Consider the following 24,822-nt stretch of genomic DNA (forward strand, 5'->3'; position numbering starts at 1 on the left):
TGTATTTCTTTTTGCTCAGGCAGGTGATTAGCTACTCCTCTTTTTCCCATGAAAGTGATACTGGCAAGTGTTAGGAGGCACCTGGCTCTGCTGGACTTTGTCCACAGACTCTCAGTCATGGTCTGGCATGAGTAGGAGACGTAACAGGCATGGTCAGTGTGGACAAATTAATGACCCAGAGGAGTAGGAGGTTGTATTGGGTCTTGCTGAGACCAGTGTTTGTCTGCATTGAAGCCCTTCTTTATACTCTGTCTGCAGGGAGGGATATGAGGCAAAAAGAGATTTGCCCACAATCTGATTGTGCAGTAACCTGAGATGGCCCTTTTAAACATGCAGTGATAGTGTCTCCCAAATACTGTGTACCTACTGAACCCCAGACATTGTGGTAGATGTTCTACCTACAGGAACATCTGCTATCCCCAGTCTATAGATGGGAAAACTGATGATTAAATAACTTGCCCAGCTGCAAACAACAGAGCTGGGAATGAGCTGCAGATAATGTTTTGAAGGGCGGGAAACCCATATAGTAATATTTTGTTAAGTGAATAAAGAGAAGTAATTATAGAACTGGTGCTTCTTTGTAGCAGGCCTCACCATGAGACATGTCTTAATGGCAGGAAAAAGCACAGAGAAGTTTGGAGGAGTATTGGAGATTAAAAAAAAAGAAGCAACTACTTCCTATGTTTTAATAAGCTGTGTTCACTGCTTTAGAAAATTGGTGAACAGTCAAGAATTGCCTAGATTCATGTTCCCTTGGCTTGATTTTTAATCACATTGAAGTATGACTTCTTACGGATGTTGCTTTTAATTTGTCTTGAAAGCTAGCACAGATACTGCCAGCTTGGGGCATGATTGATGCTTTCTGACAATGGGTAGTTACTTAGACTTAGAATAAATGCCAGCCATTTGAAACTCTCCATTTTCTGTGTTAACTGAGAGTATCCAGTAGAATCTTGTGCAACGTCGGATTGTATCCCATATTTTGACGTGGCCTGGTCTTTCCTTCAGTATTTTAAAATCTATTAATGACTGGTGTTGGAAGGAACTTTGAGATAAAGGCTCACAACCGATAATCCAGATGGGGATAATGGAAATCTCCATCTTATACCATGACAATTGGACTTAAGAATTAAATCCAAGCAGTTTAATTAGAAAACAATTAGAAGGAAACTTAGAAGATTATTTTACCGTTTGAAAGCATGGGTGGTGGAATGGAGAAATGTTGATGAAAGGTGCATGCAAAGTTGGTTTGAAGGGAGAGAGAAAATCTGGAGATCTACTGGACAGCCTTGTGACTAGTCACTAATAATGTAGTGTATACTCAAGTTGCTTATCTTACGTATTCTTAGCACAAAAGTATATAAGGGGATTGGGTATGGTAATTAGCTTGATTGATCACTTTATACATGTATTAAAACATGTCATACTGTAAACGTACCATTTTAATTGTTACACTTTCATAAAACTGGGAGAAGATATACGGAAGGGTACGTTAAGCATGAAAGCAAGAAACTGAAAGAAATTTGTTAGCAGATTTGGCACCACAGCAAATGAAAAAGTAAATGGCAAAAGAGGACGGTATTTGCAATTTATAAGACATGAATATAATTTAAAGGACTCTTAAAATTCCATGTGAGATTGAATGTTGGGGAAAAGAGAGTCTTCAGAAAGGACAGACAGGTAAGATGTTTAGAGGAGGAAAGATTTGATTTCCCCTTCTGCAAGCCAATAGGAAGAGATTTACAACTCAAAGGAGGAATAATTTTCACTTTCACCTGCTGCTGTGGGGGTGGGGGAATTCTACCTGAAGTTCTGCCAGTCCTGGTTGGGGTGGGGACGGCCTGGAGCTGCTCAAGTGCCAGATGGATGAGTGGACACAGTAACCTTTTGAAAACTCCCTCTGGCAGGATGATGGCTAAAAGATCACTATAGCTTCCCCTTGCTGATCTGCCTAAAGCAACCCAGGAACAGGGTGTGCTTCCTCCTTCCCTGAAGAAACAGGCCCTGTTTGGACTGTTTGTGGGGAGACAAGGCCTGTGGCTTCCAGAGAAATGGATGTGAAAGTCTCGTTTATTCCATGGGGAGGGGCTGTAAAGCAGAAGGATAAACCCATAACGTTGGTGTTTCTGGTTTTCTGTAGAAACCCCAAGCATCCCTGTTCTCTTTTGAAGTCTCTGCCTCATGGGTAGGAAGCACCATGCTCACTGGAAATTCTCACTTGTAGCCACCTGGGGTTTGGGGTGGATGGGGTGGGCTTGGGAGGCAGCCTGACTTCATGTGCCAGGGATAGGTGGCATGGCCTGTGCCAGGCGCGTACCCCCTCCATCTGTAAGTGTCCTGTCCAGTAGGGTTGTTCTGAGGATTCAGAGGCTCAATGTACTTCAGGACTTTAGCATAGTTCCCCTGGCTTATAGGAAGCACTTAAGAAATACTAGCTATTAGCTATTGCTGTTTTTGAATTTAGGAACAGAAAATGGGTCTGGCTCAAAGTTCCATCATCCCTTTCTTCATCTCTGTTGTCACTGATAGGTCAGATAAAGCAGCTGCGCCCCGAACTCATGCATGTCAGTAGCTCTCTGGCCTCAAAATGCATCTCTTTTAAATCTGAGAATAGACTTTTTTTTTTTTTTTTTTTTGAGACAGAGTCTCGCTCTGACATTTGATGGTTGATTCTTTCTGACTTCAGGGAGTAGAGGTGTATTAGTCCATTCTCACACTGCTATAAAGATACTACCTGAGACTGGGTAATTTATAAAGAAAAGAGGTTAAGTGGACTCACAGGTCCGCATGGCTGGGGAGGCCTCAGGAAACTTACAATCATTGTGGAAGTCGAAGGGGAAGCAAAGCACTTCTTATATGGCAGCAGGAAAGGTAGAGCGTGAGGTGGGAAACACTTTTAAACCATCAGATCTCATGAGAACGCACTTGTTATCATGAGAACAGCATAGGGGAAACTGCCTCCATGATCCAGTCACCTCCCACCAGTTCCCTCGCTAACACATGGGGATTACAGTTGGACATGAGATTTGGGTGGGGACACAGAGCCAAACCATATCAGTAGTTTGCGTGGTAGTGGTCAAGGTAGTGATTTCATTCTTGTTTTCTCCTTCCTTTCTAGTTTTCAATGGTTCCAGCAGGTCAACACGGGAGAAGGAACCTGTTCAAAAACACAAAAGCAAAGAGGCCACTCCCGCAAAGGAGAAGCACAGCGATCACCGGGCTGACAGCCGCCGGGAGCAGGCTTCAGCTAACCACCCCGCAGCGGCCCCCTCCACGGGTTCCTCGGCCAAGGGGCTTGCTGCCAACCATCACCACCCCCCTCTGCATCGGTCGGCTCAGGACTTACGGAAACAGGTAAAGTCCAGCAGGGGTGCCTACATGTGTGCCAGACCCCAGTTTCCCACTTCACTTCACCAAGCTAAAAATTCATCTTCAGAGGGCTCAAGAAGCAGGAGGTGATGCTCAGAAGCAAGACAGGGACAGACAGAGCGCACCTTTGCATGAGCTGCAGGCGCCTGCACCTTTTGTCCTGCGAAGATCCATCAGTTGGATTTGCATTCATCCCTGGGTGCCACTGCATTCACCAAGAAAGTGAACTCACTTTTTTACTTAAGCCTTCTCCCACCCACCCACCCTGGGCTCCAGATGAGCGGTAGAGTGGCAGGGAACATGTTTTTCTCAGGGTAGGTTTTGAAACACACCTGCAAATGGGATAGTTCTGTTAATGGATGATCCTGGTCTACTTTTCTGTTCTTTTTGATGTGACAAGTTAACATTTCACCACCTGGCCTTTGAAGCAGAATATGTGCATGCTGTGTGCACTGCCGAGCAGTCTGTGGAACTGGGTGTGGCTGGATGGCACCTCTTCCACTGAAGGCATTTGAGTCCCAGGCTGTAGCATCCACAGAGTGTAGGTGGCTGCCACCCTGACCACCTCCTGCCCCTGCCTGTCCTGCGCTGTCCCCCCACCCGCTATCCCCCAACAGGGCCACAGATAATGCCGGTTCTGGTGAGGCAGTTTTGAAGAATCCCTCAGGGCTTGGCCATTATTGCTGTCCAAATGTTCCCATTCCTGGACATTGATTTCTCACAACCCTAGGGATGAGTAGTGGGGATAAGGGCAGGTTCCTGCAGGCACACAGCTGAGGGCTTGTCCCCGGACAGGTGGCATTTCACTGATGCCTCATGCTCCTGTTCCCCACTCCATTTTAACATCCGCTAAGTCATGGGATCATTGATGAGCTTTCCTCACAGAGTTAAAAATAGAGGGTTAAAATCTTCCCTAGAAGAGACTGGAGGCTATGATCCTTAAAGGTAGCTTCAGAGGAAGTTGTAGAGGGGACAGAAGAGATTTCCTGGCTGGCAGTGTTGCAGAGTGACTTACATGGTTATTGTGGTGTGAAAATACTTGATTTCGTCTTGTGGTAGAGGTGGTCTTTCTCATTCTTGGTGACGTTGTGGATATTTCTCTCTGAACGTGAACATGTGACTATAGTCACACATAGGCAGACAGGTATGTATGCATGCACATGTGAACCTTTACCTAGCAAATAGTATGCAGTTGGGGGGGTGGGCATGGCAAGAATCACCACATTTATGTTTCCACAGTCCACACACATCTAGCACATATTAAACACTGGCCACTGTTGGCCAAAACAGACCTCAGTTTTCCCAGAGACAACAGCCACGGTGTGGAATTGGGCCACACCATGTGCTCACCTGGCATCTCTCAACCATTGGGCCCCGGATTGTCAGCACTGGAGGCACAAAGCCCAGGGAGGCACCGAGCTTTGGTCCTGGGTCTGTGATTCTTCACTCCCCCGCTGTTCCCAATGCTGTTGGTCTGATGGAGGATTGTACGGAACTCTCCAATGCGTAAGGTTTTTGCTCATGAAAGAGAACAGAATTAGAAGCAACCCAGGGAGAAAGACAGAAAGACAGTGATTACACCATGTGACTGCATCCTGTCTGCTTTCCCAGAATCCTAGAGTAGGGTTAAGTTGTTTTTGTTTATCTTCTATTCATCCCACTTTGCTTTTTTGAGTTTTTTTAGTTTACTTGTGGTAAAATTCTCATGGGCCACATCAGAACTGGAGGCCATATCCAGGTGAGCTTCCAGATCTTGCCTTTCTGCCCTGAGAACCCATCCTTGGGATGGCGAGGCAGGAATGAAGGGTGGCAGAGGACCTGAGTCATGTACATGTGACTGTTCATGTTCTCATGCATGGACAGACACGGGTGCGCACATCCTCTTGCACGGTCACGAATAGGGATGCGTGGGATACGCCTGTCATCTCAGCTGGTCAGAGCTCACTCTCAGCACTTGGCCTTCATTCAGTTCAAGGTTTTCATTTGTAAGGGGATGAGAGGAATTAGCACAGTTGGACAGAGGAAAGAGCTGAGGAGGAACAGAAAGTACTGCCTTAGCCTGGGGTGGCCCTGCCTGCCCCCATGCTCCATGGCGTGTTTGTGTGACCTGTTCCCTGTGCAGGATCTTAGGTGCAGGAAAGAGGTCCTGGGGTGCCCCTCACACAGCAGGCCTCTGTCCTCTGAGTTAGTGCAGGAGTCTCAGCTGCTTCCGGGGCTCAGGGTAGAGTCCTTGCAGGGAGCGCCATGTGCTCATATAGGGCATCCTGCAGGTGTTGACGGGGATCCTCTCCTGTCACCCTTTCCCCACTTTCTCCCTCTTCCCTCTCCTCCTCCTTCCCTGTTCCAGTCTAACCAGCCCAGATGGGTTGACCCATGGCTCCAGATTCTAATTTGGCTTTGACTCTGACCTTCAATGAGACTTGAGATGTGATATTTAACCTTCCTGGGCCCTATTATTCCTTTGGAGCCAGTCTGGCCAACTCCTTATACCAGGGACATTGTGAGAAATAAAAGGAAAATTTTCAAACCCCCAGATCCTATTAGTTAAGTACTCTGAAAATAAGGTCAGTAAAAGCAAATTGTAGATTCCCTTGTGACTGCTTGATACAAGTGATTAGACTGTGACCTTTCATCTTTTCAACTGCATGAAAGATATGGGCCCAGAGGATACTCTGATCTTTCATTTCAAATATGATATGTGGATTTTTTTTTTTTTGTTATTGTTCAGCTTAAAAGCATAAACGTGACTGTATTGAAATGTGGAGGGATGTAATTTTTAGGGGGTGCTGCTGAGAAGTGCCTTTGCTCTGCTTGCTATAATGAACTGTGTGGGTGCACGTGCCTGTCTGCCACGTCTAAAACCACTTCCCCTCGTGCGAACTGGGCAATGCCATTTGATAGTGTGTGCGATTTATGGAGTCCCTAGAACCCGAGAGTTAGAACACACCAGTGCGTACTTCACCTAAGCCTTTTTCTTGGTGAGAGGGCTCTGGCCCTGGCCGTTTACTCTCGATTATACCAAATGAGCTGTCTTTGTCATGGAATGCACATGCCTGTATAACATTGCATTGTCATGGGGCTGGGAGTGCCCCTGGCTAATAATTTGGTTGTATGGTAAGGGTCTCACCAAGGAGCAAATGGTGTTTTTCTGTTGCTTTCCTGCAATAGTACTTCTGCTTACATGCAGTGACAGAAAGTAACAAGTTTAGGATAGTCCAACAGACGAGCTTTATTTCTAGCAAGGGTTTTGAAGTATTAGTTTTCCAAGAGAGTCATGAGCAGGTTTTGTACTTGTGTAGAAATTTGTGTGGTTTGTAAGCCAGGATATTGAACCAGATGTGGCCACATGTGATTCTCATTTCTTACGCTGAGGCTGAGTGTGAGAAGAAAATGATCAACTGGCTAATCCCACTGGTTTTGCAGGACCTTCCATTGAGCTATAGGCTACTGTCACTGAAGAGGTTTTCATATAAAAATGTACAAGCCTTGCAGAAAAGTCCTGCCCTAGTAAGATTCAGAGAGGGCCAAGGAATTGAGAATATTCTTTTAAAGTTCTGGAAAATATGGCTATCGAGAAGGAAACATAGAAAATCGTATTAGTTTTAAAAAAAGTTAAAGGTTTTCTTCTCATGACATTATTTTGTCATTTGAATTGCACTTGCTGGTGGTGGGGTATTTGTGACTCAGTTACATTGCCTGAAGTGGGAGGAGAGGTTATAGGTGCATCTAGATGGCCCAGTGGAACCCAGGCATCTCTTTTAGAGCACATTCGCCTTGGCTAGGAGGCTCCTGCCCATCTGCTGCTGCGGTCAGTGTTTGAGCAGGCTGCTCCTCCCCTTCCATAACTCACTGTCTGTCCAGTGCATTTCGCTTCTGTTTAGGCTCTTTGTTTTTGATTCAAGTTTTAAAGTGCAAATGGACTACCCCCAGCCACCAACTGTTTCTCTCTCTGGGCCTCTGGCTCTGTTTTGAAAGGCTGGCAGAGGCCTTGGCTCAACGGCTCCCTCTCGTGGAGAAGAAGAACTTGCCAGTGAATCTGAGGTTGAACTGAGGACAGCGTCATAATCTTGAACGACTAAAACATTTTTGCTTAGTTAACCAAAAACATCAGAGTCATTTCTCATCTTCTGCTCTGCCTTGGAAGTGCATGTTTCTCCTTTTCATCTGTCATCATATTGAGTTGATTTAAATATTGTGTGTGTCGGTGGTGGGGTGGAGAAAAACCCATAAGGATGGAGGGGAGGGATTTTATATTCTTAAAGCAAGCACACAGAGTGTGGATTGGGTACAGTTTTTAAGATGGAATTTCTGTTATTAAGAACAAAGTCAGGTAGGAACGTTTGATGTCCTGGACTTTCATATCTCTCACCTTATATCCCTTCTGCAAGAAGAATGAGGTATTGTTGCAAGTACTCATCTGGCCGAACGTAACTTGAAAATGCTCTCAACCTTGCCTGTTAAATTGAAACCATTCTCTTATGACTAGGAGGGGTTGCTTTAATATCTCATGGCCGTGTGCCTGGGATCACCTGAGATACGGGTGACGGATGGCTGTGGGCCAAGGAGCACACACTGCAGACACCTCACTTTCTGCAGAGCTGGATTGGGGGCTGGGGGCAATGGGCTGAGAAGCTAGAAATCCACAACAGAGCTGAGAGGAGTAACTTCAAGCACTTATGTATAAAGCTGCTCAGCTGAAATGTATTGTCATTCAATGGAGGGTCCTGCTGTAGCCCACCTCGGGGCTAATTCTTCAGTGAGTTCAGATGACTTCCTGTGTGTGCTCTTCTGTGGAATCCCTCAGGACGTGCAGCGGTGGCCTTCCTTGTAGTGCACTGGCTGCATAACTGGGGCTGTGTTGTTTTAATTGATACAGAGGTGGGTTGAGGGAGACCTTCGGTAGCAAGGTAAGACAATGCCTTCCTCCATTCTTCTGTTTCCTTTTGTACTGATTAAGTGTTGGCTCCTTATAGACAAGTCCAGGCCAGGAAAAGGGGTGTCCTTTTGTTAGATTGGTGGGTCCCAGGTTTCCCCACAATGGTGGTGCTGGCTGGGTTGTTGGTTCTGTTTTATTTCTCCCTTTTAGGACACATGGAGCAGCTTAAGGGGCAGATTGCTTCCTATGTTAGCTTTTCAGCTCCCCTGTGGCCTCTCGTGGTGGGCATAGAACACGGACCCTCTGGGTTTCGAGGAGGAAGATGGCCAGTGACACTTGCCTTTTTCAGTCTTCATAATTTATTTGTTTGAACTTCGCTGTTCTGTGTTGTGGGTGAGATCCATCTAGTCTTTGAGCTTGTTATATGGGCATGCGTGTGTGATATCTGGGTGGATACTGTTGAAGATAACTCCTATAATAAGAAGGAAAATATTGCAACTCATTTCTCTCATAAAGCAAGTTATTTGAATGTATACCTTGCCAATAATTCAGTATTTAGGTTTTCAGAAAGATGTAAACAAGGTGTTCCTTTTGCCATTGAAGATAGTGATATATAGAATTCAGCTGTGTTGAAAATTTACTTCCCTGTAGCATTGCTAGCCATGAACTCAGGTGCCCCCGAGAAGCCAGAATGGATGGAACCAAAGGCCTTACACTCTTATTTGAGATAGAATATGAGAGACATAGCACTCTGGTATTTGGACAGCTGTGTTAGGGAAGGGTAGGGTCCACGGATTTGTGGGAACACTGAGACATCTGAGGCTTTTAAACACTGATTCCCTTTCTTGATCCTCACCAATTAGCACAGAATCTAGAGGGAAGGGATTTACATTATTTTGAAGCTCCCCTAAGGGTTTTAGGGGTGCCAGGTTTGGAAAACACTGAACTAAACCTCAGCAAGTAGTGGTGGCTGATGCCTGAACCTCACAGGAGTTGGGTTATGTCCGGCACCATCTGGAGTTTGCCATTTTGATTAGCGATATACGAAGCCGCATTGTGTAGTCAGTCTCCTTAAGGAGACTCTTGTGCTGGGAGTAGGGTTGAAACAGATTGCACCCCTACAGGTTAAAAGGAGATTGAGCCAACTGTAGAGGTGTTGTCTTTTGCTGTCTGAACCTGAGATAGAGCCCTTCCCCAAGGTCCTGGATTCCCTGAGGCCCATTCCTCCACCCCCACCCAGCCCCACCAGCCTTTGTTGCTGGAAATAAAGATCAGCCCCAGCTGGAGTTTACTGTTTGCTTTTGTTTTTCTAAATGTTTTGTCTTGTTTTGGTTTTAGTGGAAGCATTTGAAAGAACAATTAAAACTAAGAGATTTGCATTCCTCACTATACCTCCTCTTGCAGATTAACAGTACTTACCACGGAATATTTGTTTGTCCTTACCCCTGGTTTTATAAATCTGTTTTAAATTTATCATTGCCAGGTGCTTTTTTTCCTCTCCAAAAGGGTTTCGCATTATTTATTCCAGACCGTCTGTCAGTCCCACTTTTTTTATGGGTGACTTCGTGGTTTAAGAGCCAGAGTGTGATTCCTGGGTCTTCGCTTCTGCCTCTTCATGGGGCCTGAGATGTGGCTCTAGGAATGAGGCCTCCATGGGACTGGCTCCTAAGAGATGATGTCCTACCAAGAATTTGTGGCTTTGATTGGACTGCATTTAATTGGTGGCATATAGAGAAATACAGGTCTCAGTGGCTTCTTTCCTTTTTGATTTTTATAAACTTCACTGATACTTCATTCAGTGGTTCCAAGCGCGGTCCCCAGGTCAGCACACAGCATCACCTGGGACTTGGTTAGAAATGCACATTCTCAGCCCCATCCCAGACCCTCTGACTTGGACACTCTGCCGGTAGGGCCCAGTGAGAGCCCAGCCCTCTAGGGAATGCTGAGAGCCACTGGTTTGGATGTTTTTGGCAAGTCTTTTTTTTTTTTTTTTTTTTTTTGAGACAAGAGTCTCGCCCAGGCTGGAGTGCAGTGGCACGATCTCGGTTCACTGCAAACTCCGCCTCCCGGGTTCACGCCATTCTTCTGCCTCAGCCTCCCAAGTAGCTGGGACTACAGGCGCACACTGCCACACCCAGCTAATTTTTTGTATTTTTAGTAGAGACGGGGTTTCACCGTGTTAGCCAGGATGGTGTCGATCTCCTGACCTTGTGATCCACCCGCCTCGGCCTCCCAAAGTGCTGGGACTACAGGCGCCCACCACCGCGACCGGCTAATTTTTTGTATTTTCAGTAAACGTAGGGTTTCACTGTGGTCTCGATCTCCTGACCTCGTGATCCGCCCGCCTCGGCCTCCCAAAGTGCTGGGATTACAGGCGTGAGCCACCGCGCCCGGCACCTTTGGGAAGTTTCATTCCATGCCCCACCCCCACTTAAGGGGGGTCCTGGGCCAGGCCTAGGGTTAGTACAAAGGTCACTAAGACTCATTACCCGCCATCTGGGGACCTTCGTCCCCATGTGACAGCAGCCTGCACAGCCTTGTGGTGGCACTGGTGTTTCAGTACCCTCTGGGCCATCACTGCATGTGGCCAGCTCTCCTGACCAGGAAGTGCAGGCTCCCCCGACCCTGGCGTCTTCCTCTCGGGCTGTTGGGGAGAAGGGGGGCTAGTATTCTCTGTTTCTTAGTAATTTTGTGATTTTTAGGCTTCTTCCTTTGGAGATGGTGGTGGTTATATAAAACCCTGAAGTCCCTGACTTTAACCTCATATCATAGACGAAAAGTAATGCCCAAGGTGTTAAGTGATGGGGCAGTGGCCACATTGTGACGCAGAGAAGACGTCTCCTCGAAACCAGCATGTCTGGCAGCAGCCCATTGGGGTCCCTTCATTATTCTTGTTTGAAGCTTGTGCATTTCTAGCGTCTGCCATTGTCGCTCCCCATTTTCGCTGATGTTTGTGTGTCCCAAGATTACCACGGCGTCCAAGCTGTAAGACTGTCTCTGTTTGCCCAGGTCCCATAGAACCTGATGGGAAAGTTTGTCCAGGGTGGAAAATAAGTGGGAAAGTTTGTAAATGGTGGGAAAATATAGGAAGCGCGTGTGCAGACGAGGGTTGGCATGTGTTGCTTCACCAGTGAGGTCGGGGCATCCCTCTTCCATCCAGCCTGGCCCTGTCCAGGGCTCGTCTCCACTAGGAAAGCAGACAGCAGCTGCTGACAGTTTGCAGCCACACCTCTGGGCCTGGCCTGCCACCCGGAGCCAAACCACATGAGCACTGCTGTTCTTTTGCTTCCATAGTATTTTTGTTTTCCTTCTTTTTTTAGCCATAGATTTCTAAATCCTGTGGGCAGGTCATGCTGCTATGTGGAGCACAGAAATAGCAGACATGACTTTTCTTGGAACAGGGATATGTGTGTGTGTCTGTCTCCACTTCCCCCAAGGAAGCAGGATCTTGCTGTCATCAACTCTGAGAAGCTCAGGACAGGTGATTGCATGGCACGTGGGGAGGTCTTCATTGTGAAACACCAAATTTCCTGGAAGAGCAATGGGAACGTGAAAATGCACTCAGGAAACCCCGCTAGGAAGCGCCTGGGGCAGTTTGCATACTTCTGTGATGAAGGATAGGTATATAGTGGATTCTGAAAGTGGACATCGCTGCTTAATTCTTGGATGTGTATTTTGCTTCTCTTTGCTGGTATTTCCACATCTCTTCTTATCACACTACAGGCTGCTGGCTCTGTTCATCCCCAGCACCCAGGGTCCTTTCTCACGGGTGGGCCGGTCATTTTCGTGGCAGGTACTAATTCTGCGTTTTTTTCCACCTCTGCTTCTGCTGCTCCACAGGTTTCTAAGGTAAACGGAGTCACTCGAATGTCATCTCTGGGTGCAGGTGCAACCAGTGCCAAAAAGATGCGCGAGGTCAGACCTTCACCATCCAAAACTGTGAAGTACACTGCCACGGTGACGAAGGGGGCTGTCACATACACCAAAGCCAAGAGAGAACTGGTCAAGGACACCAAACCCAATCACCACAAGCCCAGTTCCGCTGTCAACCACACAATCTCAGGGAAAACTGAAAGTAGCAATGCAAAAACCCGCAAACAGGTGCTATCCCTCGGGGGGGCGTCCAAGTCCACCGGGCCCGCCGTCAATGGCCTCAAGGTCAGTGGCAGGTTGAACCCAAAGTCATGCACTAAGGAGGTGGGGGGGCGGCAGCTGCGGGAGGGCCTGCAGCTGCGGGAGGGGCTGCGGAACTCCAAGAGGAGACTGGAAGAGGCACACCAGGCGGAGAAGCCGCAGTCGCCCCCCAAGAAGATGAAAGGGGCGGCTGGCCCCGCCGAAGGCCCTGGCAAGAAGGCCCCGGCCGAGAAAGGTCTGCTGAACGGACACGTGAAGAAGGAAGTGCCGGAGCGCAGTCTGGAGAGGAATCGGCCGAAGCGGGCCACGGCCGGGAAGAGCACGCCAGGCAGACAAGCACATGGCAAGGCGGACAGCGCCTCCTGTGAAAATCGTTCTACCTCGCAACCGGAGTCCGTGCACAAGCCGCAGGACTCGGGCAAGGCCGAGAAGGGCGGCGGCAAGGCCGGGTGGGCGGCCATGGACGAGATCCCCGTCCTCAGGCCCTCCGCCAAGGAGTTCCACGATCCGCTCATCTACATCGAGTCGGTCCGCGCTCAGGTGGAGAAGTTCGGGATGTGCAGGGTGATCCCCCCTCCGGACTGGCGGCCCGAGTGCAAGCTCAACGATGAGATGCGGTTTGTCACGCAGATTCAGCACATCCACAAGCTGGGCCGGCGCTGGGGCCCCAACGTGCAGCGGCTGGCCTGCATCAAGAAGCACCTCAAATCTCAGGGCATCACCATGGACGAGCTCCCGCTCATAGGTAGGTCTGGGCGGGGGGCCAGGGGGTGGTGCCTGCCCTCCTGCCCCCAGATCCCTGCAGTTCCCTCACAGTCTTCACGTTCTCTTCCCTTGCGAAAGCTCCAGTTCCGCTTCCCTGTCTCGGGAGTAGTGGGCTTCTCAGCTCGTTCCCCCTGCAGCCCTTCTTCCCAGGTCCTGGGCGTTGGTGGCAGGACAAGAATGATATTGAGCTGCCGGGCGCGGTGGCTCACGCTTGTAATCCCAGCACTTTGGGAGGCCGAGACGGGCAGATCTTGAGGTCAGGAGATCGAGATCACGATGAAACCCCGTCTCTACTAAAAATACAAAAAAATTAGCCGGGCGTGGTGGCGGGTGCCTGTAGTCCCAGCTACTCGGAGAGGCTGTGAGGCAGGAGAATGGCATGAACCTGGGAGGTGGAGCTTGCAGTGAGCCGAGATCACACCACTGCACTCCAGCCTGGGTGACAGAGTGAGATTCCGTCTCAAAAAAAAAAAAAAAAGTATTGAGCTTGGATCTGGGGTGAGCCCCCACTCTGGGTCTGGGCCCCTTGCTTCCCCTGGGCTGTCACCTCCTACCCACAACTGCTGGAGTCAAAGCAGGGGCCGGGGGGGCCAGTGGGGAGCGCTGCCCCTCTGGATTCCAGACTGGATTATAGAGGCTGGAAGCCCAAGGTCTAGGGGCCAGCAGGGTTGGTTTCTCCCGAAACCAACAAGACCTCCCTCCTTGGCTTGTGTGTGGCTGTTTTCTCCCTGTGTCCTCACAGGGTCCTACCTCTATGTGTGTCTGTGTCTTCATCTCCTCTCCTTAGAAGGACATTGGATTAGGGCCCATCCTACTGACCTCTTTCTAACATAATTACCCTTTTGAAGACCCTGTCTCCAAATTCATTCATGTCCTGAGGTGCTGGAGGTCAGGGCTTCAACATATGAATTTGGAGGGATCACCATGCAGCCCATAGCCCTCTAGGGTCCTGTAGGCCATTTTTTATCCTGCTCAGCCTTGTCTCTTCTTCCTCTGAGCTTCAGTTTCTCTGGCGATTTTGTCAAGGCCACAGGTCAAGGGATCTGTTGACCTTTTTTCTGAGACCAGGTTTTTTCTGAGACCTTTTTTCTGAGCTCTGGCTGGGGCTGTTGGAAACTTGTCACAGTGGATCCTTAGTGAATGCATATCTGGGCTGTCATGCAGGCCCTTGCTCCTCAGGGTGGGTTGCAGGCAGAGCCTCCTCTTGGGTTCCCCTGTAGCCCTCCTTCCCTGTCATCCTTTCTTCAGTCCTGCCACTGGGGACACAGGGTGAGGATGAACTTGCCTTGTTAAGGCTAAGTGGATTCTGTGGAGTGAGGTGCATCCAGGTAAGGTTGCAACCCCATCAGTCTAGACCCATGGGAGGACACAGGCCACACCTCCATTTTGGAGATCCTCAATTTTCAAAGGCATGGAGACGTGTAGCCATCATTTAAGTGTCAGGGATTTGGCAGCAAGATAGGCTTCCAGGCAGGATGGAGGTTTCGTGGTTCCCCTCAGCAGGTGCCTGCCAGGACTGATGCCTGAGTGACAGTCACCTTAACTTGGAAGAGTTCTTGGTTTGTGCTCTGCTGTTGGGAATAGCACGTGATAGGAAGCAGTGCAGGGAGCAGGCTCTGCACACGCGTGCACCCACGCCCGCTGACCACGCCCCATGACTACTTGGGACACAGGATGACTGAGTCAGTGATGGAACCGCACCCAGTCCTCCTGCCTTTGGAGACCTGCAGACAGGAGGGAAACATTCCGAGTTTCCCTCCTCTGCTAGGTGGATGATGGAGCCTCGAGAGCACACTTGACATCGTAGTGACAGCGCCTTTTGTTTAGAGTAGGTTTTTCTTCACCCTCGACTCCCTTACCCTGGGACAAAAGCCATACGGTGCCTCCCTGTGGTGTGCTTATGCTTGTTGCCGTCACCCAGAAGTCTAAGGCGTCTGACATTCTGTCCGAGGGGTACTGACCTGTCTGTGACCCAGCAAGGCCTCAGGGCTGAGGTCTGAGCTCAGCCATCTGACAGTGGTAGAAACTTAATAACTTTGAAGTAATAGCCTAAAATCCAGCAGATGTGCCTTCTGCCTCTGTGTAGGTTCACTTCCACCGCAGGTCCCGGGGAGCCGCCGTGCCGCTGGCGGGAGTTGGGTGGGGAAGGGGCTCGGCCACGTAGCAGCCTCAAGGCCCTGAGTGGGAGTGATCGCAGCGGATGAGGATTCCATGAAGAATTCTTGCAAGCGCTGTGTGATTTTCAGGTGCTCTTGCGTTATAATCTACTTAGAGTGAAATATGAAAGTGTGGATTTCCTCCCTTCTGTGACCTGTGTTCTGAGTCACTCGTACGGTGGAGGACTTGTTTTGGTTGGGGGACTCGTTTTGGTGCCTACCTCTGTAAGTTGAGACAGTGCCCACCTGCCCTCGGAGGAAGAACTCCCGATTGTCAGCCAGAGCCACCGTGAGTCCCACCTGTGAGTCTGGGAGTCTGTGAGACCTGGAGTTTGTTGTGGAGTCTCAGTTCTTAGGTCCCTCCTGTCGAGGCTGGGGACAGTTCCCTCATGGATGTTACCCCAACCCCCCTGTTCTCCACAACCACATCAGCCCACTGTCCTGCCATTTAGTGTGAGTGGAATTCAGGCTGCTGTGTCCCCATCCCTGGTCTTACTGGTGTGCTGGGAACTCGCTCTGTGTGTGCTGTGTCTGCTGAGGTGGTTCAGACGCTTCACCTGGTGGGTCCCGTCATGCTTGGTATGTGCAGGGACCCTGCCTGGACTGGATCCGTGCACACTTTACCTTTTATTACTTAAAAACAATATATCCCCACACTCTGAAGATTTAAAACGTTGTTAATTTGTACTTTGTTTAGCATTTTGTTGATGGTTATTTTGGAAAATCTCCCCTACCCCCCTTCCTTTATTTGGCCCGAGGGAGGTTGCTTTTTCCATTCCCATCTAGAAAAGCCACTGGGCGCGCGTTAAAACCTGCCCAGGTTTGATGTGCATTTGCGCTGCTCTGTGGCCTGATCAGGAGGGGCACTGAGCACCAGCTTATGCACTGAGAAGCAGCCCGCTGCCTGGATGGGCGAGGGACGAGGCATAGATGTGCTGCCCTGTGTCCTCACGCAGGTGTCGCTCTTTGCTCTGGAAATCCAGCAGGATGGAAAATAGACTTCCTTTGTGTGAGTGAGTGGGTGGATGGGTGGAGTGAGTGGGTGGGTGAAGTGAGTGAGTGGGTGGGCATTGGGAATTTTAGAAGGGGAATTGGGAGTTGGTAACAAGCATGTGTCAAAGCTATTCCAGGTGACGCTGGGCTGTGGGTGCAGCCAGGCCCTACCCACTCCTCACCAGGGAGCTAGTCTTCTCATGACACCTGCCTCCATGTGACAACACATGTACCAGTACATGGTACACTGGGATGTTCCTCCCTGTATGTCTGTCTGGCCAGCTCGCATCCTCTTCCAGCCAAGCCCCAGCTTAAATGCTGCCTCCTCAGACGCTCCCCACCTAAAATGGTAGTCCCTTGTTCCACCTGCTCTTCGTAGCAAGTGGCCATGACCCATCATTGTGTAACGCCCTTCTCTCTGTAGACCGGAAGTCTACTGTTCACCACTCTCACCCCAGAGCCTGTCAGAGTCCTGGCTCATAGTAGGAGTTCAAGAAGTACAGGTTGAATGAGGAACATCTTGTTCGTGTCTCTTTCACTAACTGTTTTTTTCCCCTTCGCCGTCCCAGGGGGCTGTGAGCTCGACCTGGCCTGCTTTTTCCGGCTGATTAATGAGATGGGCGGCATGCAGCAAGTGACTGACCTCAAAAAATGGAACAAACTAGCAGACATGCTGCGCATCCCCAGAACTGCCCAGGACCGGCTGGCCAAGCTGCAGGAGGCGTACTGCCAGTACCTACTCTCCTATGACTCCCTGTCCCCAGAGGAGCACCGGCGACTGGAGAAGGAGGTGCTGATGGAGAAGGAGATCCTGGAGAAGCGCAAGGGGCCGCTGGAAGGCCACACAGAGAACGACCACCACAAGTTCCACCCTCTGCCCCGCTTCGAGCCCAAGAATGGGCTCATCCACGGCGTGGCCCCCAGGAACGGCTTCCGCAGCAAGCTCAAGGAGGTGGGCCAGGCCCAGTTGAAGACTGGCCGGCGGCGACTCTTCGCTCAGGAAAAAGAAGTGGTCAAGGAAGAGGAGGAGGACAAAGGCGTCCTCAGTGACTTCCACAAGTGCATCTATAAGGTAGGGGCCTCCGCAGAGCAGCCACTCCCAGCTGCAGGAGTGCGGGAGGAATGAGAGAGGAAGTGGAGCGTGCTGTGCACTGGACGGCGTGTTCTCTGATTCCCTGGGGTGATGAAGGAGGGGGCGGGCCACTGTGCTGGGTGATAGCGCTGTATTAGTCCTCTTGTGTTGCTGAAATACTACAGACTGGGGAATTCATAATAAACAGAAATGTATTGGCTCCTGGTTGTGGAGCCTGGGAAGTCCAATATCGAGGAACCTAGTGAGGGCCTTGTGGGTGCGTTGATGGAACATTGATGCAAGATGGGGCAGCAAGAGACCCAGTGAGGGAGGGGAAGTCCACTCCACGAAGATACCACGAGTCCATTCCGCCTGCCCAGGGCCTCGGGTTTCCTTTTCATTAACTGGCTTGCGTGTGCATGTTGCATGCACGTGCACACATCTCCGTATGCCAGGGATAAGTACCTGGGCTGCATGCTTCGTTTCCCCTGCTTCTCCAGTTCCGTTTCATCCTGGTGCTCGACAGCTGCCCAGATCCAGCTGAACTTCTCACTGGCTGGACCGTCAGTGGACTCTGTGCGCTTGTTTTCTCTGTTTTCTATCCGCTCACCTCACTGCCAGCCCAGCGTTGCCAGGTCCTCTCTGTGGAGGGCTATCCCTGATAAAGCCATCAAAATGAATCTCACCATTCACACGCTGTGGAGGGAAGAGCTGGGGAGAAACCAGCAAACTGAAACATGCAGCGTTTCCCTGTCTCCGCCAGGTCTCCCGGCAGCACAGTCATCCTGAGGAGACTCGCCCCTCCAAGAAGCAGGGGAGGCAGAGTCCGTGGCTCTCCTCTTGGCAGCTCTCCCAGCTGGCCTGGCTCTGAAGCAAGGCTTGGGGTTTCCTCCCTTCTCCAGCCTGCCAGTGGGTAGCGGGGCACCCGGGGCCCAGCTGGCCGAGCTCAGCTAAGTTGAAGTCTCTGCTGAGTTTCCCGGCACAGACTTGTCCTCTGTGGTCCCAGTTCTGGATTCACTGGGAGGGAAGCGTTCTCTGCTCCAGCCCTCGTGAGCCTGGTGGGAGTGTGTGGCTAGTGGGTTTCGGCAGCATTGGGAATTGGCTGTTGGTTATCACTAAACTCCACCATACCCTCAGGTGCCCACGGCTGCCTGACTGCAGGCTCTGGCCTGGCCTTGTAGTTGAGGCAATGCGGGCTTCTGATTCCATCACCCATCTTAGAAATACGGAGGAAGGGTTGACTTGACTCCTGGCGTTGCTGCTTCACTTTAAGTCCAGGCCCTGCAGACCCGCCTCAGGCTGCATCTCATGTCCTTGCACACTTCTCTGGAAAGAGGTACCCAGTTTTTCTGGCCTGAGACCCTGAGAGGGTTTGGCTCCCTTTTATCTGAGTCTCCTCTCCCATTGCCCAAGGCTGCCTGGTGGGGATGCGGTGTGGGGGTTGCAGGATGCAGCCTGCCAAGTGTGACCCAGAGACTGTAAGCTCTGAGGAACTTTATTTGGTGTTTCCTGAATGTTTTACTGAGAAGCCTTTGTCAAGTAAAGCCACTCAGTGAATCCTGTGACTCTGAATAGCCAACTGGTGAAATGAGAAACTGTCAACGTTTTTACTTTTTACTGAAGAAGGCCAATTCTGTGAGCATATGTTTGATTCAAATAAGAGGTTTGGATTTGTTTAAATCCACCCCGTCAAGGGTATTTCTAGATTTCATCACGGAAATATAGTGGAGCTCTGCGTGGTGGCCATGGCGAAGCCCCCAGCAGCCGTGTGCCCACGGGTAGGGACCGTGAGCACGCAACTCTCTGTGGCACCGGTGTCCTGGCTGCTGACTTTCGTCTACTGGTGTCATCCTCACCTCCGCTCATTGCACTCTGCCTTGGTGCAGAATTCAGTCCCTCCTTTTTTATGTTACAAGAAACAGACCATCGGGAGCGGCTTGGAATTTGCGTGGAAGTATGTTCCTGTAGTTAGAACCCCATCTAGTTCCTTTGCTGCAGGAGAGAAAGGCACAAGCCAATGTCTCCATGCCGACTACGACTGTGGACCCAATGGCAGAAAGCATCTGCTGCTCCCTGTTCTGGCCCTATCACTTCTAGGGGGACGCTGCAGTGTCCAGTGCTCCGCAGGGAAGCCTTCCCTGACCACCCTCCCCCACTCTACATGACACCTGGCACCTCCTCCCATCCCATATTTGCGTGTTTGAGGCCTGTGTCTTCCCCAGACTGAACGGAAGCTCCTCGAGGTTTTGTGTGTTTCATGCACTGCTCTGTCTCCAGCCCCTAGGATTTGACCTAGTACACAATAGGTGCTCAGGAGATGTTTCTGGACTCAAGCAACAAATGTGCCCGGTCAAGTAAGAAAGAAATAGCAAGGGTCTTAGACGGATTCCCTCTGAAAAACGCACCACATTTCGTGTGGTAGGTAAAAGAAGGTGCTGACTCCGGATTCCCAAACTGACTCAGCTATTTTATCAAAGCAAGCAAATCATTCTGGATGTTATTGGGAACAGGGCAACAGAGGGGCATCGAAGAAGAGGTGCAGAGGGGGCAGCAGGTGGTTCTGTGGAAAGAAGGCGACCAGGTTGCAACTTCAGTGAAGGCTGCTGCCCTGGCAGGTGTTAATATGGCAAGGACTCTCAGGGTGTAGATGTCACACCAGTTTCTGTCTCTCCAGCTTCTCTCCTGTGGTATCCCTGGTCACGAGTTCCATCAGGTCATAGCTGCTGATAGCTTCTCCACTGGCCCGCAGCAGCCTTTGTCAGCTGAGGGATTCTGCCTCCAGCACAAGCTGCTTTTTCAGCAGAGCCTTGGAGGGGCCTTCCGCGCTTCTGCTGTGCGTCCGCTCAGGGCCTCTGGGTGGCAGCCTCTGTTCCTGGCAGAACAATTTGGCCCTCATGGGGTTGAATCCTTGGTGGAGTCTTCCCACTCCTCTTGGCACTGCGGGTTCTTAGAGAATATATTTCTTCCTTCTCTGCCTGTCATTAACTCAGAATACAAGGTGGCCCACAGCCGCAGGGACGCCAAGGGGCAGCGGCCTATGACAGGTGTCTGGCCTCATTTGCAGTAGGGCTCAGCTTTGCTTCTGAAGCTTTACTGTTTTTTGTTTTGTTTCAGGGAAGGTCTGTTTCTCTAACAACTTTTTATCGAACAGCGAGGAATATCATGAGCATGTGTTTCAGCAAGGAGCCTGCCCCAGCCGAAATCGAGGTGAGAGAAGGGGCCCCTCACGCTGCGTCTCATGGTGTGGGAACCCCTCGGCGAGCTGGAGGACATCCTGTCCTGCCCTGACCCCTGCAGCTCGGTGAACGGAAAGGACTCAGATGGGGCTGAGTTCGTCCTCTGTGTTGAGCGTGCACCAGGGCAGCCAAATGTTTTAACTTAGGTTGATCTAAACTTGTTCACAAGCCAAAAACACTATAATGAAGGTGGGGAGCTGCCGAGTGCAGGGGGCGGGTTCTGGGCACGTCCCCTGCTCCCCGTCACTGTCTCCTCCTGCTTGCTCACCCGGCTGCTTCTCACCCCATCCTCTGTGTGTCTGTTATGCAAGAGAATGTTTGGAATCCCTTGAAACCACAGTTGTGCTTTTTCTTCTCTTCTATTTTTTATTTAATGGGATTGGCAGATTGCCATTTTTGTGCTTCTGCCAACTCTCTTCTTTGAGTTAGTATGAGGTTGGAAAGACAGTGAGCACTTCTGTGCCCAGACCAATTAGGGGGAGTTTTTGTGTGCGGCGCTGCAGGACAGAGACCGGATCTGTTTATTTACCTCCCCTCGGCCAGTGCCCAGCTGAGTCCGTGTGAACTTCCAGCTGCTGACGTCGGTGGGCTCTCAGCAGCGCTTGGTCGTGGAAAGGGAAAGAAACCAAACCCGGATTGCTGGTTCAGGGCAGCTGCTGGCCGGGGAACAGGAGGTATTTGCTGACCACAGCCTCATCTTTTAGTGTGTGACAGGCTTTTGCTGTGTTTTTTTTTTTTCTTTTTCCCCTTAATGCCACCTGTTTCAAATAAAATCCAGGGTCGGTTTGCCCCGTGTATACGTGCTGACCACTGGGGGTTCAGGTATCTTGTTTTGCCCAGGTTTTGGACCTGTGACCTTCAAACCTGCTCAAACCAGGACGGCTGGTCACCCTCCCTGGGTGGCGTTTGGTGCCCCACCTCCTGATAGCAATTGTCAGAGCTTAGGATGTCCAGCCCTGTGGCCCACCCCTCCCTTCCTAGTGTGGGGAATAGAGGTTTACCTTTCGCACCATTTTCATCGTCTTAGGACCTAGGTCTCTGCTTACGTGCAGGGGCTGCCTACACTGTGTACCCTGGGTGCGGCTGTTGAATGCCACGCAGTGGCCTGACACCCGGCCTGTGGTCATGATTACCGTGCTGCAGCCGCCACTGCCTCACCCACCACCAGCCACGATGTCAGCTGAACCGTGGTCTAGGACACGTGTGGCTTCCGCAGCTGCTTCCAGAGTGCACGTTGCGTTTGTGGTAGAGATGTCAGGCGGAGGACACTTGGCTTTCTGGGGCTGAGTGTTGGACCTGGGAAGAGGCCTTTATTGCCAAACAACACGTGTCCTGTGGGCATCTCCCCAGAGGTGCAGAAGTTTATTATCCATGATGCGCAAGAAAACTTAGCTCATTTTACAGCCTCTTATTCAGGAATTAATTCCCTCTGAAAGTCTGGATTTTGCTCTAGCAGTTGTGTAAATATTTAAACACAAAGGGGGAGATTTGCTAGAATTTAAACTTCAGGCCTGGATTGCCTAGCTTCTTGTGCTCTGTATTCCAAAAAAGGCTGGTGGACAGCCCCTGGAGTTGGCCACCACCTGGAAGCAGTCCCTCGCTTCCCTTCCCATGTCTTTACGGGCGCACCAGACGCTGGTTGCCCTCAGTTTCAGCAAATACGCGGCAGGCTTGGGCACTCAGGGAGTCTGTTGAGGGAATCCAGTCATTTAATGTGGAATTCGTTCTTGATTTGTGGAGCTTGACTCCGCCAGGTCGGCCCCCTCTTTGTGGAAGTCACACAGCGTTGAGGAGAGTGGTTTTGGTGTTGCTAGTAGCGCTTTGTGGAGCTTAACTGGACCCTATGATGCTGGGGGCTTATGAGTTAGGCTTCTTCCCTAAATGTGGTTCCAGCTTTACCAAGGCTTGTGAGACGAGGGAAGAGGACTTAGTGCTTCTGGAGTGATCACTGAGAACAAAGTGGAAGGTGACTGCGTGGGGAGGCTTGTCTCAAGGGAGCCTGGGCACCGCTGCTTGCCTGTAGTCAAAGCATGTTCTGACCCATTCTTTGCCCCCATATTTGTTTAGATGGGACATATTAAAAGTCACTTCGGAAGCTTTTTATAATTGGCGGTTACCGTGCTTAGCATAATGTCCTCCAGGTTCATCTATGTTGTAGCATGTGTCAGAACTGACATCCTTTTACAAGTTGAGTAATAGGCCATGGTATGGACGGAGTAGATTTTGTTCATCCATCTGTGGATGGGATACTTTGGTGGCTTCACCTTTTGGCTGTTGGGAATAACACTGCATAACATGGGTGAGACCCTGCTTTCTGGCATTCTGAGGATATGCCTGGAGGTGACCTGTCATTGCTTTCTGCATTAGCGTCCTGCTGGAGACACTCTGCAAAGAGAGCGTCTGTTCTGAGGGGTGTGTGCACCAGGCATTCGTGTCCCAGTTTTGTTGGGTTGAACTGTGCTCTGTGGCTGCACCTTAGGGGTGCTGACCAGCCCTTTCCTGTTCCCTGCAGCAAGAGTACTGGAGGCTAGTGGAAGAGAAGGACTGCCATGTGGCAGTGCACTGCGGCAAGGTGGACACCAACACTCACGGCAGCGGATTCCCAGTAGGAAAATCAGAACCCTTTTCGAGGTAACCTGGGATTCTCTCTTCCAGGTTCTTGGATGTGACTGCATCCTTTCCCCGCCAGTTTGTAACGTCCCTCATCTTCCCCTTTGCAGGCATGGATGGAACCTCACCGTCCTCCCCAATAACACAGGGTCCATCCTGCGTCACCTCGGTGCTGTGCCTGGTAAGCCTGACTGTGGCCGCCTGCCTGTGGCAACTGTGTCCATGAGTCCTACTTGCTGAGAACCAGGGCTGGGAAATCTCTTCTAAGCACTGCCGGGGAGGGATGGCGTCTTCAGGCTTACAGGACATACAGTGAAAATTGATTTTTAGAAAAGAAAGGAGTAACATAATGATTGGTGAAGTCAGTAGAAAAGGTGGAAAGGTGAACTGCATGGCAGAGTCTGGAGCTGGGAGAAGCTTAGGGGCCAACTTTGAACCTTGAAATTGCTGCTTTCAAAGCTGAAGTCACAATTCCTTAAGGCTACTGCAGGCTTGAAATCATGAATTCTCAGGATGGTCAGTAGGCTCGTAAGGGATGGATGGATGCTTTGCAAACTTCAGGGAAAGCCAAGGGGTCATGGAGGTTGTGGTCACCATGAATGTGAAGGCCCAGGCCTTGGCGAAAGTGGCTAGGAACCTGTCCAGGTCCTGGAACCTGACTCATTTCTGAGCTGAGCCAAGGAGCCCTGTGCCCTACTCACCCTGCTCAGAGGCCTTACCAACAAAGGGGCTTTCTTGCTTTCTGCCTCTGGCCCTGATGGGGGTTTTTCGGTTTGGCGCCTCTGGTCCTCAGCCTTGAGGCTTGGGGGCTTCGGCCCGTGGGCGGCCGGTTCCTCGGCATTCCTCACCAGGTCAGGTTCCTGCGGCCACCTCCCTCATGAGGCCGGCGTGCTCCTGATGTTTTGAAGCGGTGTTCATATTCTCCCACTTCTGTAGAGCAAGCAGGAAAGAGTAGGTACCTTCTGCTCACTGTCTTTTGTCTGGCTTTGAGTCCCATTTCTTTTCCTTCTTGTTTTAGCAGAAGAAAGAGATTTTTACTTACTGTTCCTTTGAGACCTTGTTGCCTAGCTTTTAAAAATGCCCTTTTCACTCTTTCTGTTTTAGGAGTGACTATTCCCTGGCTAAATATTGGCATGGTCTTTTCTACCTCATGCTGGTCTCGAGACCAAAATCACCTTCCATACATTGACTACTTACACACTGGTGCTGACTGCATTTGGTGAGTACCGGCCCCGGGCGGGAAGGGAGGGACTGCAGAAACTACTGTTACCACATGAAGTGGGGCCTGCGGGTAACCTCTTGTCCAGGGGGTTTCACGTGCTTGAGAACTTGCTTCTCTGTGTTCAGGCCTGTCCTGCGTTCCCTGCCGAGGCCTGGGCCTGGGATCACCTACCTCTGTTGGAAGAGTTGGGGTGCTGGAGAATGTTGTGACACTGTCTGATGATGAGCAAATCTTTTCATGTGCTTAGTGGCCATTTAAGTTCCCCTTAGTTCCTTAAGCTCCCTTAAGAATTACCTACTTACGTCTGCTTTTGTTTTGTTTCGTTTCGTTTTGTTTTGTTATGGATTAGTCACTTTTTCTTGTGGATTTCCAAGAGTTATTTTCACCTT

General features: G+C 50.3%; 1 protein-coding gene across 4 annotated transcripts in view; it reads left to right on the forward strand.

Moving 5' to 3' along the window:
* The window catches only part of JARID2 (jumonji and AT-rich interaction domain containing 2), a 277,296-nt gene that overhangs the window by 238,887 nt on the left and 13,587 nt on the right, over window positions 1–24,822 (forward strand). For all 4 annotated transcript variants that reach the window (XM_014345230.5, XM_055113199.2, XM_034961485.3 and 1 more), the window contains 7 exons: window positions 3,119–3,354; window positions 12,086–13,124; window positions 16,863–17,365; window positions 20,480–20,572; window positions 23,114–23,232; window positions 23,322–23,392; window positions 24,316–24,430. In XM_014345230.5, coding sequence (XP_014200716.2) covers window positions 3,119–3,354; window positions 12,086–13,124; window positions 16,863–17,365; window positions 20,480–20,572; window positions 23,114–23,232; window positions 23,322–23,392; window positions 24,316–24,430 — 2,176 coding nt within the window. The remainder of the gene's footprint in view (window positions 1–3,118; window positions 3,355–12,085; window positions 13,125–16,862; window positions 17,366–20,479; window positions 20,573–23,113; window positions 23,233–23,321; window positions 23,393–24,315; window positions 24,431–24,822) is intronic.

Source organism: Pan paniscus, chromosome 5 (assembly GCF_029289425.2).
Source record: "Pan paniscus chromosome 5, NHGRI_mPanPan1-v2.0_pri, whole genome shotgun sequence".
NCBI lineage: Eukaryota > Metazoa > Chordata > Mammalia > Primates > Hominidae > Pan > Pan paniscus.